Source organism: Ambystoma mexicanum, chromosome 9 (genome assembly GCF_040938575.1).
Source record: "Ambystoma mexicanum isolate Mex_15411 chromosome 9, UKY_AmexF1_1, whole genome shotgun sequence".
Taxonomy (NCBI): Eukaryota; Metazoa; Chordata; class Amphibia; order Caudata; family Ambystomatidae; genus Ambystoma; species Ambystoma mexicanum.
In genome coordinates, this window is record NC_090931.1 from 570,551,802 (window position 1) to 570,567,849 (window position 16,048).

Sequence of the window (16,048 nt, forward strand, 5' to 3'; positions counted from 1 at the left end):
GCAAATCCCCGGTGACCCAAGTCTGCATGTGGAAACCCAGATTCACGGAGGCCAAACTCGCCTTCCTCGCCAACACCATAGTGTACAATGCAGGGGAGCTGTTCTCTGCTGACTGCAGGCACACTAGCCAGCAGCGCAAGGCCGCCATATGGCTGGAGGTGGCAGAGGAGGTATCGACTGTGGGTCCCATCCGTTGCAGTGCACGTGACTGCCAAAAGCGGTGGGACAACCTCCGCCTGCGAGTGAGACACCTGCTGAATGTGCACAGGAGGGACTGCATGGCGACAGTCGGTGGAACGGCGCCGCCCATAAAAATCATGCTCTGGGAGGATAGATGCTGCATCTGGAAGGAATTGAATGAGTCTTGTCGGCGGAGGCTGGAGCAGAAGCAGAGGGCGGTGAGTAAAATGTGCAATAACATGATTGTAACAGAGTGCATGCAAATGTACCACATGACACGTCCAACAGGCCACGGCCAGCCCTATCAGACCATGCATACCAGGCGGCCGAGTGTGCACAAACACATACCCCACCACACACAGAAACACAGCACATGTGCACTGGACCTGCTCTGGGAATGAACACAGGAGGACCTACACATGTACCATGCCCCCCCTCAGATATCGCGCATGCACCACAGCTGATCACACACTGCCCACCCTCAGACCCACACATTCACAGCCACCCCATCCGCTCCACGCTTGACCGCCTGACTGCAAATCACGCAACATGGACTGCTGCCCATCCCCGCCCTGATCCATGCAAGACGGGTAAGGGCCACACCCTGTTGTCAGTGTACTGGCAACCAACGATTTCATCCCATCCTCTACATGCCACAACCCTAATGCAAATGGCTGTGGAGCACTGGTTTGCACTGGGCCTGACGACTGCAACAAGCCACCCACATAAGTCCTTGCATCTCCCCCATGCACATCCTGATTAGTCATCCTGTAATTCCTATGGGATCCCCCAGGCCTGTCACTACTCCCCTCCCGGATTAGGAACCCAGCACCGGCACCCACTGATAACAGACACACCCCATGAACACTGGCCCCACACACCAGGACATCTGTGGCCCCGACCACCATGTTTCACACTGTGACATGGAGGCTCCATCCCCACCACAGTCACCTGCCCATGGGCACCCCATCATCTGCAAAGTACTCCCTGCGCCCCTTGCACATGCCCCCGTTGCTGCCGTCAAAACGTGACGTGAACAGCCCCTTGTTTGCCCCACCCTTCACTACGCCCACTCCCCTACTTGTATCTCCAGCCTGCCTTCCGGAGCGTGGAACTGTGCCCTGCACAGGCATGCTGGGCATTACACAAGGCCCAGTATGGCTGCATTACTCAAACACTGCCCATGCCCAATGACATCCAAATGGTGGTGACCCGTCGTACCTGCGATTATGCCAGCCAACCACCACAGCTGCGCCAGCAAAGGCGGCCATGACAGCTGCGACAACCACCACAGTTGCACCAACACTGGTGACCACAGCAGTAGCACATCATGGGAGGCAACCTTCACCTCCACGCCAGGCACCTGTGGACATGGGTGCATCCAGCAATGAGGATGCTGGCCTGGATGCCAGTGACACCACAGACGGCACATCTGAGGATCTGGGCTATGAACGTCCTGCCTTCAGCCCCCATCACTTGCATAGCACAACACCACCAGCCTTCCCCAGCATCAGGGATATGGATGCAAGTCTCTGCTGCATGGATGAGCGATATGAGGAGTTGGCCGGGCTAGTGCACCAGCACCTCTAGGAGTCCACCCTAATGTGGGAGGAAATGCAACTCATGAATGAGTCTGTGCAGACCGTCACCCAGCAGAATTGCTGTGCCCAGGGCCGGACTGTCGCTGCTGTTGTCCACCTGGCACAGAGGGTCTGGGAGGGCAATGGGGCCGTCTCAGCCATGGCTGAGAATCTTGCACTGGCCCTGTGTGCAGTACTTGAGAACTAGCAGGTAGACAGTTGTTAAGCGGCTTCACTTCAACACTACAGCTAAGTCAATGCCTAGTCTGGGATGCTGAGGGAAACCCTTATTGATATATTTTTAGGTCCAGTTCATGTACTCTGGATGACAACCCTTATATAACACCCCTCTCTTAGAATCCCCCTGATCCCACTGAGCCAAGAAGTAGGTCTGTTTTGCAAATTTAAAAGGTTTATTTGAGAAATATAACAATATATATCTATCACACTTTTATAATAAATTAATATTGGATATCACACTTAAAATATGACAGTGATCAACAATGGATAATGGTCTACTGGTAAACTGATTTGGTTACTTAGAAGTAGTATAGAGGATGAGGTAGCTGAAATGCTTTATGGTTTCAAGGAAATGCAAGGTGGAATAAATGCAGTACAGAAAATAAACTGATATGGTTTCACAAGAGATAATATGTTCACGTTTCCCCTGGTGGCAATTCACCCCCCCTATATGCAATGCAAGGAGATGGAAGTAACACACACAGTCTTCAGGAATACAATCAAATACAATACGGAATTCATTTCCCCCCCAACCCCCAGCAAGCTTAGACAACAGGTATGCTTTTTAAAACACGGGCAAGAGTGATTTGTAATGTGGTGGCAAGGAAGTGAAAAATGCTAAAATTGCTTTTAATTCCCTATAGGAGGTTCAGGGTGAGTGGTAGACGCTTGTTGGTATTAGTTCAGGCTCACTTTAGCAATGCTCTGAGTTATAACCAGGTTGCAAACAGATTTTAACAAAGGAAAGAATGGAGCTGCTATTTTGACAAGTGGAGAAATTGAGCCAAATCGCGGTAAATTTTGCGAGTGCGTAAATCGCGATTGCGGTAAAAGTATAAGGAGTAGGAAGTCGGTTCTAGGCTTGTTGGAAAGCTTAGATTCTTAGATTCTAAGCTTTCAGAGGAAAGTTAAATCTCGTTCCTAGGACAAACGGTTCCAAAGATCCGGATGATTTAATAAAGGTAGATTTTCGGATTTAAAGTAAACTCAAAATGACAGGTGACAGCTTGCAGCTGCAGAATTGACAGGTGACAGTTGTGCAGCTTTAAAAATGACAGATGACAGCTTTCTAGGAGGCAGTTCTAATAGGCTAAAATAGTTTGCATTAGATTATTTCAACTAAGAGATTGGTTCTGCACAGTTCTGCTAGGTACCCACAATATAAATTTGAAACAGGCCTCGTCACGGATCTGGTCAACACGTCCAGCGGCAGTTCTCTCTGCTTGGCGGGTCAATCAGGCACCGGTCCTGCTCACAGCGATCCGGATCTCTGGTTCTGCTCACAGCGGTCTGGGTCTGGTCTGCAGTTCCGGCAAAAGTTCTTGGCAAAGAATTCAAACAGCTCGCCCGGCTGTTGAATAGTTTGGTTAGTTTTGCTGGATTCTGAAGGCCTGCTGAGAATACCTTTGCTTGCAGTGGGCCTTCTAGGTTCAAAGTTCTGTAGTCTATGGGTCTCTGGTTCTGGTCTCTGTCTGGATGGGATGTCGGCCATCAAAATGCTCCGCAGAAATGGAAAATGAATCTCTCTACCTGTCCCAGCAGTCTCTTTTTATGTGTTTTGGAAGTGGGTGTGTGCGTGGCATAACTGAGCCTGCCCCTCTCTACTTGTCATTGGCCCAATTCTCCCCTCTCCCATGATTGGGGAAGGAAATGGATTGTCATCATGATGTGGTCTGTTTATGGGTCAGAGGATCCTCCCCTGGTCAATTTGCCCACAAATCTATATTTGATTCAAATACATATTTCCCAGATACACAATTTGTTGAAATTACATGTACACATTATATATTCCTTATGGTCCATGCTTGTCCGCCTCTGATCTTCCTGGGGGCTTGCATTAAAAAATGACAACATTTTGCGCTTTTTGACTGGTTTACTAATATCGGACATTTACCAAAAACTACACACATGTGCGCAAGGAGTATGGACATTAATTGATGAAGTGTCAGATTTTTAACATGCAGACATTTGGAGTAAGACACTATTTTCCGCTAGCAACCACCCAGAATACACTACAGGGTCCTAACACCTCTTAAAACGTGCACAGAAAAATCACCAGAATAATGATATTACTTGTATAATTCTGACAAGTCCGTACTATGAATTATCCATCTTTTTTTAAAATGATGCTCTGGCCCAGATGGGTGTGGTTTAGGTTCCAAAGTACATGGGGGAAGCTTTTGTCTGTCCCTGCCTCCAGCTCGGGTGGCTCCCAGAGGCACTTCTCCTCCCACTTCTCCCAAGAGGAAGCCACTTTACGGCCCCCCCCAATATAACATTTGCCTGAGTCCAGGACAAGGCTTTGTTCAACCTCCTGCAGGTGCCCTCCCCTAAAGTAATCAGAGGTGTCATCTCCTTTTGGTGGGGAAGCGGGAGGCAGCCAGGCCTGGGAATGCAGTTTGATCAAGTTTCAACTCCTGTCGGGGGTTGTTGTCAGGCAGAATTCAGCTAAATGTCACTTTAGTTCCCAGTTTAAATCAAAACTTCCAATTTTTACATATACATTAAATAATTACTTCATTCAAGTCATTTGAGAATATAGTTTTACATTGTATCCACCTCTTAGCAAGTCTTTCCTTGGCCTGGTTTGGGTTCCTCTGTTCAGTTTTACACAAAAGTCTGGTGGTTTTTAAAACGCCGTCTTTCTGATAGTGGTGAGTACCGGTAGTGCATCCATTTTTGGGATCTGTCTTGAATTACTGCATTTCAATAGTGGTCTTTTGCTTGATAGTATAGGACCCTTACTTAACATTGTTTTGATGGCGTCCTTACAGTAGAGTGGTGATGTGGAACCCCCCACAAGAAGGTTGTATCTTTGAAGTGGTCTTGTGCCAACTGCACAGTTCTCCTGGATTCTGGCGTGAATGTGGGCGGCGACAGCTCATCCCCACATCCACCCAGTCTATTGATTTAGTTTGTTCTGGGATAGACTAATGGGCGGCACAACTCATCCCCACATCTACCCAGTCTATTTATTTATTTAGTTTGTTCTGGGATAGACTAATGGGCGGCACAACTCATCCCCACATCTACCCAGTCTAAGGATTCAACATGGGTCAAAACCCTTGACACAGTGCAGACCCACCATCCACCACTTCGCACTTGTGAGCTCTCAGCAGAGCAGCCCAAGGCACCGGTCCATGCACCTGTCTGCTCTGCAGCAGAAGGGCGGGTCATGTGGCAAGAAGCCACATAAATGGACCCAGGATACACATGTGGTTTGGGACAATCGTGCACTAGGGTTTTTACATTGTTCCACAAGTTGGGGAGGGATAGTTGGAAATAGTGAGTGGGGAGGGGGTGTTGGTCCACCAGTTCACTGTTCTGTATACATTTGACAATACACTGGGTGTTACATTCATTTCTTTGTGGTATAGTGTCCTTTATTTTTTGTGCAGTCTCACGTAGGTGTATGGCCTAGGACATGAGCTTGTGCTCTGTGCCTAGAAGACATTCCTAATTAGTTCACAGTGGGCTTTACGCCCGTCCCTGTCATTCCTGCGATGGGGCGGTAGTATCTCGGCTTCAGAATCGCTGCTGACATCTCCCTCCGCTGGAGGAATGTCCATATTCTGGGAGCAGGGGAATGTTACACCTGACGCACATGTTGTGTAACATTGCACAGGCCAGGACGAACTTACCCACTTTCACAGGACTGTACATCAGTGCACCCCCCAACCTCCTCCCCCCACCTAATCGACTTAGGCAGCGGAGCCTTGACTTTATAGGAGTCTGAAGGTCTTCTCTATGATGGTGCACCTCGTCCTGATGTGTGCACTGTTGAATGTATTCTCCTGGGGGTCCTGTGGATGCCTGGCAGGTGTCATAAGCCATGGCAACAAGGGGTATCCAGAATCACCTGCATGGGAGGGACATCAGGGGGGCACGGCACAGTCATTGGGGTGGTTGCAGAAATGCAGCCGTGTTTGGATGAGGGTCTGTGTCGCATGGGATTACTGCGACGCAACGAATGGCACAAATGACCCAATGTATATTTATTGTCATTTAAATTGCGGGGGCACCCCCTCCCACCGACCCACACCTTGGCCATTGCCTTTATCCCACCACACACACCTTCTTTTTGTGAAGTGTCCCATATTCCATTATTTATTCATTATGATAATCTGTCATCCTTTATTTGTTCAGATTCCTGTGACACGCATATGGGAATGTGCGCTTGTGACAGGCCAATCACCTTGCTGCACGCTGTGACACTCGCTGCTGGTTGGGAGGTTAATGTGATTACACTGGCGTGGTTGTGGCGCAGGCGTTGGGGGATGGGCACAGTGTGGACATGGAGAAGTAGGTGACCTGTGTGTGTGATGCATTATTGTATGTTTGGTGCATGTCATGTGCCTGTCCACCTGTGCCCAGATTGTGATGGTGTGTCCTTCTGTTTACAAATGTGCCACATGCCAACCATGTACTCCCGTGCATGCATGCAGTTTGTGTCCATACATTTACTTGTTGCCTGCCGCGTGTGCACTGGTGACAGTGGATTACCTTCCCCATGCCCCAGCGCGCATGCTATGCGTCGTGTGTGTAGGTACTTTCACTCACCCAACAGCCAGGTTCGCTCTCCGCTGTGTCGCTCCATGTACCCTGGAAGCATGCTGTTGCGCAGCACCATGGAGTCATGGGTGGGTCCAGGAAAACGCGCACAGCAGTGTGAGATGATGCATCCACATCGCAGAAAAACTGTACATTCGTTTAGTTTCATTTAGCGTTATTTCGATCAATTAATCATTATAAAAGCCAAGCATATACAGATAAACACAATACAAATAATTAATGCACATTAGGATGAATACAAACAAGTTAAAATATGACCAAATAACAGGTTTGTCAGTACATCTTCAGCAATAAACAAATTATGAGCAAAAGATAGGCACAAGTTGAAAAGACTGATTAAAACATGGAACCATGAAAACAATCACCAATTTAAAGAGCAAGCTTGCAGCTTGTACTACTATCCATGATTATCTCTGTGGCCTCATTGCTTCAATAGGTAAGACATTATCATCATTATCACCGCAAATAACCTGCAAGTTTTGAATACAGCGGGAGTATACGTGGAAATAAGGCAGGCAATCATGGCATCAGAAATGGTCCTTAAACCCCGCAAACGCAGGAAGGGCTTCAGGTAGCGCTTCCTTGGCTACAACGTAGACGGTCAAAGCATAAAGAAATTCACTAAGTCCTCATTCGTTCTTTTACATAAAGGACAAAAGGAAGATGTCGCCCGCCCCACCACCGCTTGGACGTCACGGCTGCCAATGGCAATGTGCTAAATCGAAATTCTTTGTATAAAGATCTTTCCCACTTCGGGTTCACAGTCAAGATATTCCTCATATTCCGTCTGCGATTTAATGCTCATGTAGCTTGTCAAAATTGACTATCCACAGGCTTTTGCAGCTCTCCTGTTGTAGTTTTAGAGGCAGCTCTTTTCACAATGTCATTTGTATGCTTGGTGATTAAACTCTGTTTCATCCAGTACCTCCCAAGATCCATGGCTTCGAGGGACCGCTTGACATGCACAACCCATTTCAGGCATGATCCCCCCCCCCCCAACCCCTGCCTGCTGCGAGAGGAGTTCTATCAAAGCATCCCCGAATGTAACCAAGTTCGCATTGGCCCAGAGTCGGATCCAGTACAGCACTGGGCAAAGCAAGCAAATAAACTCAATGCCCTGCATGACGGTCTTCAGGAGGCCCATCGTAGTAGGTGTGCTTGATGGAATGTCAAGTATGGTCTTAAATACCTCTATCCCCAGTGTGCGAATATCTTGCTGCCTCCACAGCTCGGCCCCGTAGATGGCAGCCTGTCTTGCTTGGGCCTTATAGGCTTCAAGAGACATGTACCGCCCCATTGCTATGTTCACCTTTGAATCTGGCTAACGCACCCCCATATCTGCCCAAGTGGCCCATGCCTTCTCCATCTGCATGGACCAACTACCAATGGCCATAACCCTTATCCCTAAGTAGTCCTAAAATGCCACTTGCTTGATCTCTCCCTCTTCCAGGGACAGCTTGAGAACCTTTTCTTTTCCCATGGGTTGACCTTAAAGATATATCGAATTTGTCTTAGCTACATTCAGTGCCAGTGCCTGCGCACTCCCACAGGCGTAAGAGAGAAGACTGCGTCATCCGCAAACATCAACACCGGTATCTTATCACCTGGTAGCACTGGGGCATCAGTCTGCATGGCCAACACCTTTCTAATGACCGCGTTAATGAAAATGCAGAGCTTAGGTGCCAAAACACACACCTAACGGAGGCCCCTCTGCACATTTATCCAGCTTGTTGTTCTGCGATCTGTCCCCCATCGCACTGCAGCCTTGTTGCCAGTGTACAGGCTCTGGATGGCACACAGGAGGGCCTCTGGAATGCCAGGCTCCTTAAGACATCCCAGAGGCGCTGTCTGGGCACTGTGTCGAACGCAGTTCTCAGGTCCACATAAAATGCATGTACACGTCTATTCCTAAGAAAGGAGTACTTATCAATGATCAATCGTAACCTCCGGCTCTGATCCACAGTGCTCAATCCCTCACAGAACCCAGCTTGCCGATCAAGTATTTGGTTGGTATTTACCCAATCCTCCAGGTGGAACCATAATGCCCTAGCAAAAATGGTTCCCCTGGAATCCAATAAAGAAATTTGCCTGTAGTTAGAGGGTTGGTCTCTAGGGCCTTTGTTGTGGAACAGTACCAACTCCGCTTTAGTCCAGGATTCAGGCACCCCATCCTGAGCCAAGGCAGCCATTAATAATTTTGTTAAACATGGTACCCACACGCGAGGTTCATTTGCATAAAGGTCTATGGCCACCCTTGTGCCTTGCCTAGTTTTTTACGAGAGCCTTATCCAGATTCCTTAGCTCACTAACTTTTTAACAGAGGAGAAATATCCAAAACATATCAGTCTTTGGCCTGCCCCGGGGCAGACCAGCACCAACATGCTAGGCAAGTCTACTCTGAACAAGAGTACCAACCGCATCCCCCAAACTCGTGTTTCGGTCTGGTTGGACCTCATCAGTAGGGTGGAGCTGTGCCTCTAAGACCAGTGAGCAAGGGGTCCACGTCTGGATTCCCCAAGTAACTTAGGGTGAGACTCAAAGTGTCTGGGGATACTGTTGGCACTCTTGTACAGAGTGAGATAGTGAGCTGAAGAATCTGGGTAAGGCTCTCGTAACTGGGACGAATATCCGGCAGATGGACTCCCAGGACCCCCTTGTTTTTTTGCACTAAGTAGTGCACCCCAGGTATCCTCGTGCCAGGCCCTCTTTTTCTCCCTCAGTAGCCTATGATAGCCGGTCCTTGTGTTTTCAATTCATTACTTTTAACCACATCCTCCCTCAGTGCTGCTTTGATCAAGCGCTTCTTGGCCATCCTACATGCTTATCATACCAGGGGGGGGGGTCACAGACACTGTCTGCTTTCGGATGGCTCCCCCCGACTTCGAGGATTTAGCCCCGATGAGAGTGGCTATATTATCGTGCAAGTGTATCGGTTCAGTAGCGTTATTTGGGTGGACCACTGCCATCTTTCCAAGAAGAGGAGCTACCTCATGATAAACCTGGGGCACGATCTGGTCTAAGTCCAGCTTCCCCCACCTAAGATTACACCTTACATGACCATGCACTTCCAGATGGACAGGTCCCACGCCTGCGTTGCGTGCCCCCTTACCCTGGATCCCCATAGGTTTTGGTTAGCATAGTCAGAGGGTGGTGCACATTCATCGAGTGGTATAGTTTCGAGTTCCGATATACCTCCTCAATGGCATGTCTGGCCACCAGCTCGATGTGCGTACAGTCGAGCGCTCCAAGTACATTGGGCATGCCTGCCAGGGCATGGAAATGGACCTTGGTGGCATTGACCTGGGCCGGTGTTATGGGGAGGGCAATGTGCTCGGACACATGATGCAGGAGGGCATACCAGACCTGCACCAGCACCTTGGAGAAAACGGGCTGGGAAATTCTGTGCATCTCCCCGACAGTGTGCTGGTGGGCAAGAAATGCAGCACAGACACCACCTTCAGCAAGGGGGCGGTATGGCAGTCTGGATGCCAATTAGGCTCCGGATGTCGTCCTTGGTTAGGCCCCCATGTTGCAGATGGTCTCCCTGTCCAGGCGATACTGTTTGTAAATGACTGTCGGGCAGGGTCCAGGGTGTGGCCCTTATGCGGGTATGGGTGGTTGCCTGCAGGGTGCTACCTGCTGCCCATTGTTCATCATCATCATCATCATCATCCTCCTCCTCCTCCTCCTCGCCTCTTGCAACTCCTGGTCATAGATGTGCATCCCTGCATGCAGAGCCCACAGCTCCATGGCTGCTGCTGCGAGTGGCAGCATGGTTGTGTTGGAAGGTGTGTGGGGTGTGGTCCTTTTCAACGCTCAGTGCGTGCAGCTAGGCTGATTAGGGTCACTTGTGGGCTGTTAGACACCTGGTCCTGTTTAACGCCTGCTCCGTGCTGCCAGTGTTTCAGCGGGGTTTACACTGTGACAATGGCATTTTTTGCCACAGTTTCCGTGTAGACAGCAGTCGTAATGCTGCCTTGGTAGCGTCGCGCCGGTTTGTCTGGCACGGCCTTCTGGGCTTGCCGGGGTTACAGTTCACAGATCTGTTGGCTGCGGTTGCACAGTGGCCCATGTAAGTGGCAACGTGGCTTTGCGGGTCGTACTGGGGCACTGCAGCAGTCCAGAAACTGTGCCGGTAATCTGTGTTACCGGCACAGTGTTTCCAGACTGGTAGCTTGTAATGACCTCCATTGTGTCTGTTACCAATGCAAGGTGGCACACAGCCGTTATCATAGGATTGTGTTATTTTTTATTTTTATTGTGCAGCAGTAAGAAGCTTACCGAGACACTGCAAGCCAGTTTACACTGGGCACCTTATCGACTGCCGTCTGCACTCCTTCGCACTTGCTTTTGCGTACGCGCTTTATTCGCCACCTGTGTTTTTATAGCTGGACAAGGCAAATCTGTTCATTTTCCACAGCACCTTCCTCTCCGGCTCTATCCCCTCCTAACCGATTCGGACTTGATAACTCTTTTTTTTCTCAGGCTTCATTGCACCCTCATCACAGGATCGAATTCCCTGTCCTCTGGTTTTCATTCAGGACCTCAAACTCGTACTCCATTATCCCAATAGACGATTGAAAACAGCCGCTGCTTGAATGTTGCAAACACTAAAACAATCCACTTTAGTGCAACCATTCCGTGCCCTTCTTCCTTTCGCATGGCCCACCTCCATGGGGGCCCCGCCCCCTCCATTGCTCGCCAGCTTTGCACATTTTTTTCGTGTAGTCTTTGATGGAATTTTGTCCTTCTCTCAGCAGATTCATGATATCACCAAAAAATCTCATTTGCGGCTTCTTTTTAAAGGTTCATACACCTTCTCTTGAACATATCTGAAAGAATACATGTCACTTCATCCATGAGAACATACTGCTTAGACTACAGCAACAGTCTCTACCTTGGGCCCGCGAAACACTTCACCCATCAACATCAGCTGATTCAAAATAAGGCTAGTCAATTGGTTCTTGACCTGGAACTAGGTGACCACAGCAACCAAGCTCTTTTTACCCTGTACTGGTCCAACTTGAAGAAATGTCCCTCTGTGTGTTGCACAGAGCTTTGTCGGGCTGTGGTCTGGGTTACATCATTGCTAAAACCAAGACGCATAAACTCCTGAGATCTTCCACTTCCGGGCTGATGCCATTGCCCCTCCAAGGAAAAAAAGATCTGGTGAGTAAACTTTGGACTCAGCAGATGCTCTTATCTGGTATGCCGTACTCCAGCTCAAGAAAAAAACATCCATACTTCATGGGGAAAAAACGTTAATCTTTTTTAAAAATAAATATCACCCTTGCTTCTTGATAGGCTTACCTTCACCTTACACCTGGTTCTGCTCTTTCGTCTTCCAGCACACCATTTACTTTTCGCTAGCCCAGCACCCGTTTTACTTTTAACTTATTGTCTTGCTAACATTTCCCTTGAATTAACTAAGGCAGGAACTTTACTCGGTTGATTTGTTATCTTGGACTTGCTTTTCTGCAACTAACCTTAAATTAACTGCAGGGGTCAAAGTGTACAAAAAAGTAGTGGAGCTCTGCTCCTGCTCATACCCACCCTCATGCCGTGCCCCCACAACACAAACCCATACCTGGATCCTGCCTTTCTTCCAATACACCACCCCACCGAACACTGTTTTACAACTGTACTGTCAAAAATGAAAGACGCATTGAAAGAAAATGCATCTCAAACAACTACTTTCTGTCACTGTCCTGCCAAGTACTTTAGGTATCTCTCCACCCACCCGTTACATGCACGCACAGCTGTGCCTGCAGCAATTTCATGTTTATCAGGCTTCAATGCATAAGACAAATGCTGATCACGTCAGATGTAGGAATATGCGGTGGCTTGCGAATTATCTTTATGTCCCAAGCAGGTTACTGAAATTAACCAACGAAAGTTTGCATGTGGATATAACTCTTTACAGTACATTAATGGGTAGATAATTGAGTCCACTATCCTGGGCTGTGGAGACGTTACCATATATAAGATGCATGGGGAATTGGCGACCTGGTTTATTAGATTCGGCATGACCCCTATTGAATACCTTTCCCATAAGGTTACCACTAGACATAAAAGAATGGTCTACACAGTGGACTTGGAGCAAACTCTGACTAACTTGGCAACCAAATCTTCATCGGTGGAATACATTGATTGTTATTTGCAGTCGCCGAAGGTTGGGGATTATTTTACTGCATCTCCTTGTAATTGGATCATTGATAAATATTTAAGGCTTACATTTAATTTGATCTCTACCTAAGAAGCAGGTTGGGAACTTTTGGGATTACCCTTGAATACACGTGAGTATTGACTGTGTGGTGAGTCCAAGCTGGAAACTGCCAAACACATGGTGATAGATTGCAAAGCCCTGAAAGTTGTTAGAAGATCCATCCTGCTAGCTTTTGTTTAGATGTTACCCAGGATTGTATGTCCTTGTTTATGGTTTAAATATTTTGAGGGACTAATTTATCATTGTACAACGTTTTTGGGGGAGCACTGAAATGATTTTTAAAAATTTTTTTGTTAATTGAATTTCTCTTGTGTACTTTAACTGGCATTTTTTTAAATGTGTCTTTGTATAGTAGGAAAATGTTTGAATTGTACTAAAAGTTTTTTATTAAGCTGCAATGTACTATTTTGATCAATAAAAATAAAGGGGTGATAACTTGAATAGCTCCTCGTTTTGAAATACTACCTAATTATGAATTGGGGTCAGATAAAATATTTTCGACATTATGTTAACAGAAAGTACTGCAAAGGCTAAATAACCCATACAGTAATACTGTCTGTGTGCATCTTGACATAACCCGTGATAAGGTGACACTTTGAAAATAGGACGTTTTTAAAATAGGTTATACCATTGCTGCCATGCTCATGACGAGGCCTTTAGTAGCAAAACAAGGTTGCATCATCGTGTGAAGAGTCATTTGTAAAACACTGCGTCCTGGATAACTGACCTTGGGCACTGCGCAAAAGTCACTGGCAAACAATGGGATGCTTGCGAACATTGCAACTTGTCTAGTGGTATTTGCGACGTTACTTTTAAATGGAATTAAAATGTTCCCATGCGAATGATGTACAGAAAGCAAAAGCTTTAGCCAGAAGTCGGTGTACTAACACAATGTTTATATAGCCCTTAGTGCTACAGTCTTGCAGCTTCAGCTGTGAATACCAAGCTCCTTGCTAATTATTTTAAAGGATGGGCCACCTCTGTTTACCTATATTTATTATAGGTATTTGTAAAACGTGGACCTAATCCCAGGCAGCAATAACGCGCTTTATATAACACACAACTCTGCAAAATAATAAGACACAAAACAATCTTCTCCCGGTGGGAAATACATCAAAACAGTAGCAAGGTCTTTGGCGCTGATTCAGAAAAGGAAGGTAATGGTGTAGATAAAATTGGAGAGAGGGAAAAGGGGAGCGAGTACGGGCTTATCTGAACACTTTCTGCTTAACCAATTGAACCATCTTGCACACTATCAACGCTTCTCTGCTGGAGTTTAATTTTGAGACATTTAAATAAATCTCACTAGGGAATTCTTGACTTTGGTGCTCCATGCACAGCGAGGAAGAAGCGAGTTAGAACTGTTTTTAACAAGATTATTTTTATTGGAATTTAACTGTGTTTTGATGCCTTCTGCTTTTCGCTCTTGTTTTGTCTAGGCTTGTGTCTTCCCTTCAAGCTGTATTGGCTACTGCCTCCGGACTTATCATCATTAGTTCATGCAACAAGGATGTGAAGTATGACAGGTAATTTATCTATCCGGCACATGGGGGGGCAGTGGGGGTGTTTGTGTGAAATTGCTGTCACCTGCACTGGAGGCTTTTGTTGTCTTTAGACACGTAAGGTCTGATTCACAGAGTGGTTGCCAATTTAATTTCATTGTACTTTTAAGGCGCTTATACATTAAGTAATTAAGTGGCCACATAAGGGCCCTGGTCACCAATCTCAGTGACTGGGGATTAGCAAAGGAGGGAGCGGGGGAAGGAGGAGGTGAAGAGGGAAGTCTTGAGGAGCTTTTGGAATTTGAGGCAGTCCGGCTCAAGAGGAAGGGAGAGGCTGTTTATCGAAGTGCTTGACGCTCAGAGAGTTGGTGCAGAAGGAGGGTAAAGATCTGAAGGAGAGTATTTAGTAAGAGCTAGTTGTAGATAGCGTGGTCTCCGGCCCCAGACAGCCTTATGGATGATGCAGAGGGATTTGAATTTTTAAGGCTGGAGAGATGCAGTGCCTGGGCTTGAGGCCAGTGGGATTGCGCCGTTATAAATAGCTTTTGTGAATCAGGCTGTTGGTGTCTGTATCTCGCATATTTGTTATTTTGACCCGCACTAAACAGCACACCCTCCCTTGTCACCTTACATGACACCTGATGCGAGTAAGGGGAGCTGCCGTAATGGGGATAACCATTCATAACCTAGGCAGTAACTTTTTTCAAGATGGCATGGTGGCACTCGAACCCCCATGCACATTATGGAAAAAACTAAACTACAAGGTCAATCATGCAAATTGAAGTTATTTTTTTCAATTAAAGGACTGCGATTCCTAGCATGCAAAGTATTCTGGCTATAGAAGAATTGGCTGAAGTCCACGTGATGTATTGCCACATGGCAGCTATGGCTCTCACAGAAACTAAAATAACTAATTATCCCAACTTCCACACCCCAGGGTAAGCAAATTTTTCCATGGCTGTAGTGGGTGGTTGCAGTGCTTTGATTGCAATCCTGAGAGGTTGGGTCCATGCTTGCTTGGGGCATTGCTTTCTCTTCAGGGACAACACCACATGGACATGAAAGGAACATTTGCCAACTTTCCCATGTCACCAGTTATATCAAATGTGTTAAAATCAATTTTTAAGAGTCGTTGACACAAATCAAATTCCTCCGTCATGGCAACAAGCAATTATTATCCTGATATTTAAAAAAGGAAATGGATCAGAACCTGTGGATTACAGACCGATAGCACTGCTAGATGTCCCAGGGAACATTTTTGCTAAACTAATTCTTAGAGATTTCACTAAATGGCTGAATAAAGAGCGACACTTTGACATCAATCAATCTGGTATTGGCACTGGTCTAAATCTATTTATTCTATCAGTATTAAAATACCAAGCAATTTTATCCAAACAACCGATATTTATGGCCTTTATAGATTTTAAACACGCATTTGACTCGGTATCAAGAGTAGTTTTATTGAAGAAGCTCAGTGACATTAAGTGTCCCATATACATTAGATACTTAATTACTACATTTTATTCTGACACTTTTATAAGAATCAAACTTACATCGAATGGACTACTATCAAAGCCAATTAGAACAAACTCTGGTTTAAAACAAGGGTGTCCTTTTGCGGCGATACTATTTAATTTGTATATTAATGATATTTGCACTGTTTTTTTAATTCTGTGCAATCCTTCCCTCCAAAAATTGATGGTTGTGAAATGTCATATCTATTATACGCTGATGACTTAGTGATAATA

At 46.6% G+C, this 16,048-nt stretch overlaps 1 protein-coding gene across 1 annotated transcript in view; it reads left to right on the forward strand.

Moving 5' to 3' along the window:
- The window catches only part of TLCD3A (TLC domain containing 3A), a 453,616-nt gene that overhangs the window by 16,759 nt on the left and 420,809 nt on the right, over window positions 1-16,048 (forward strand). The window contains exon 2 of the mRNA XM_069615169.1: window positions 14,238-14,324. Coding sequence (XP_069471270.1) covers window positions 14,238-14,324 — 87 coding nt within the window. The remainder of the gene's footprint in view (window positions 1-14,237; window positions 14,325-16,048) is intronic.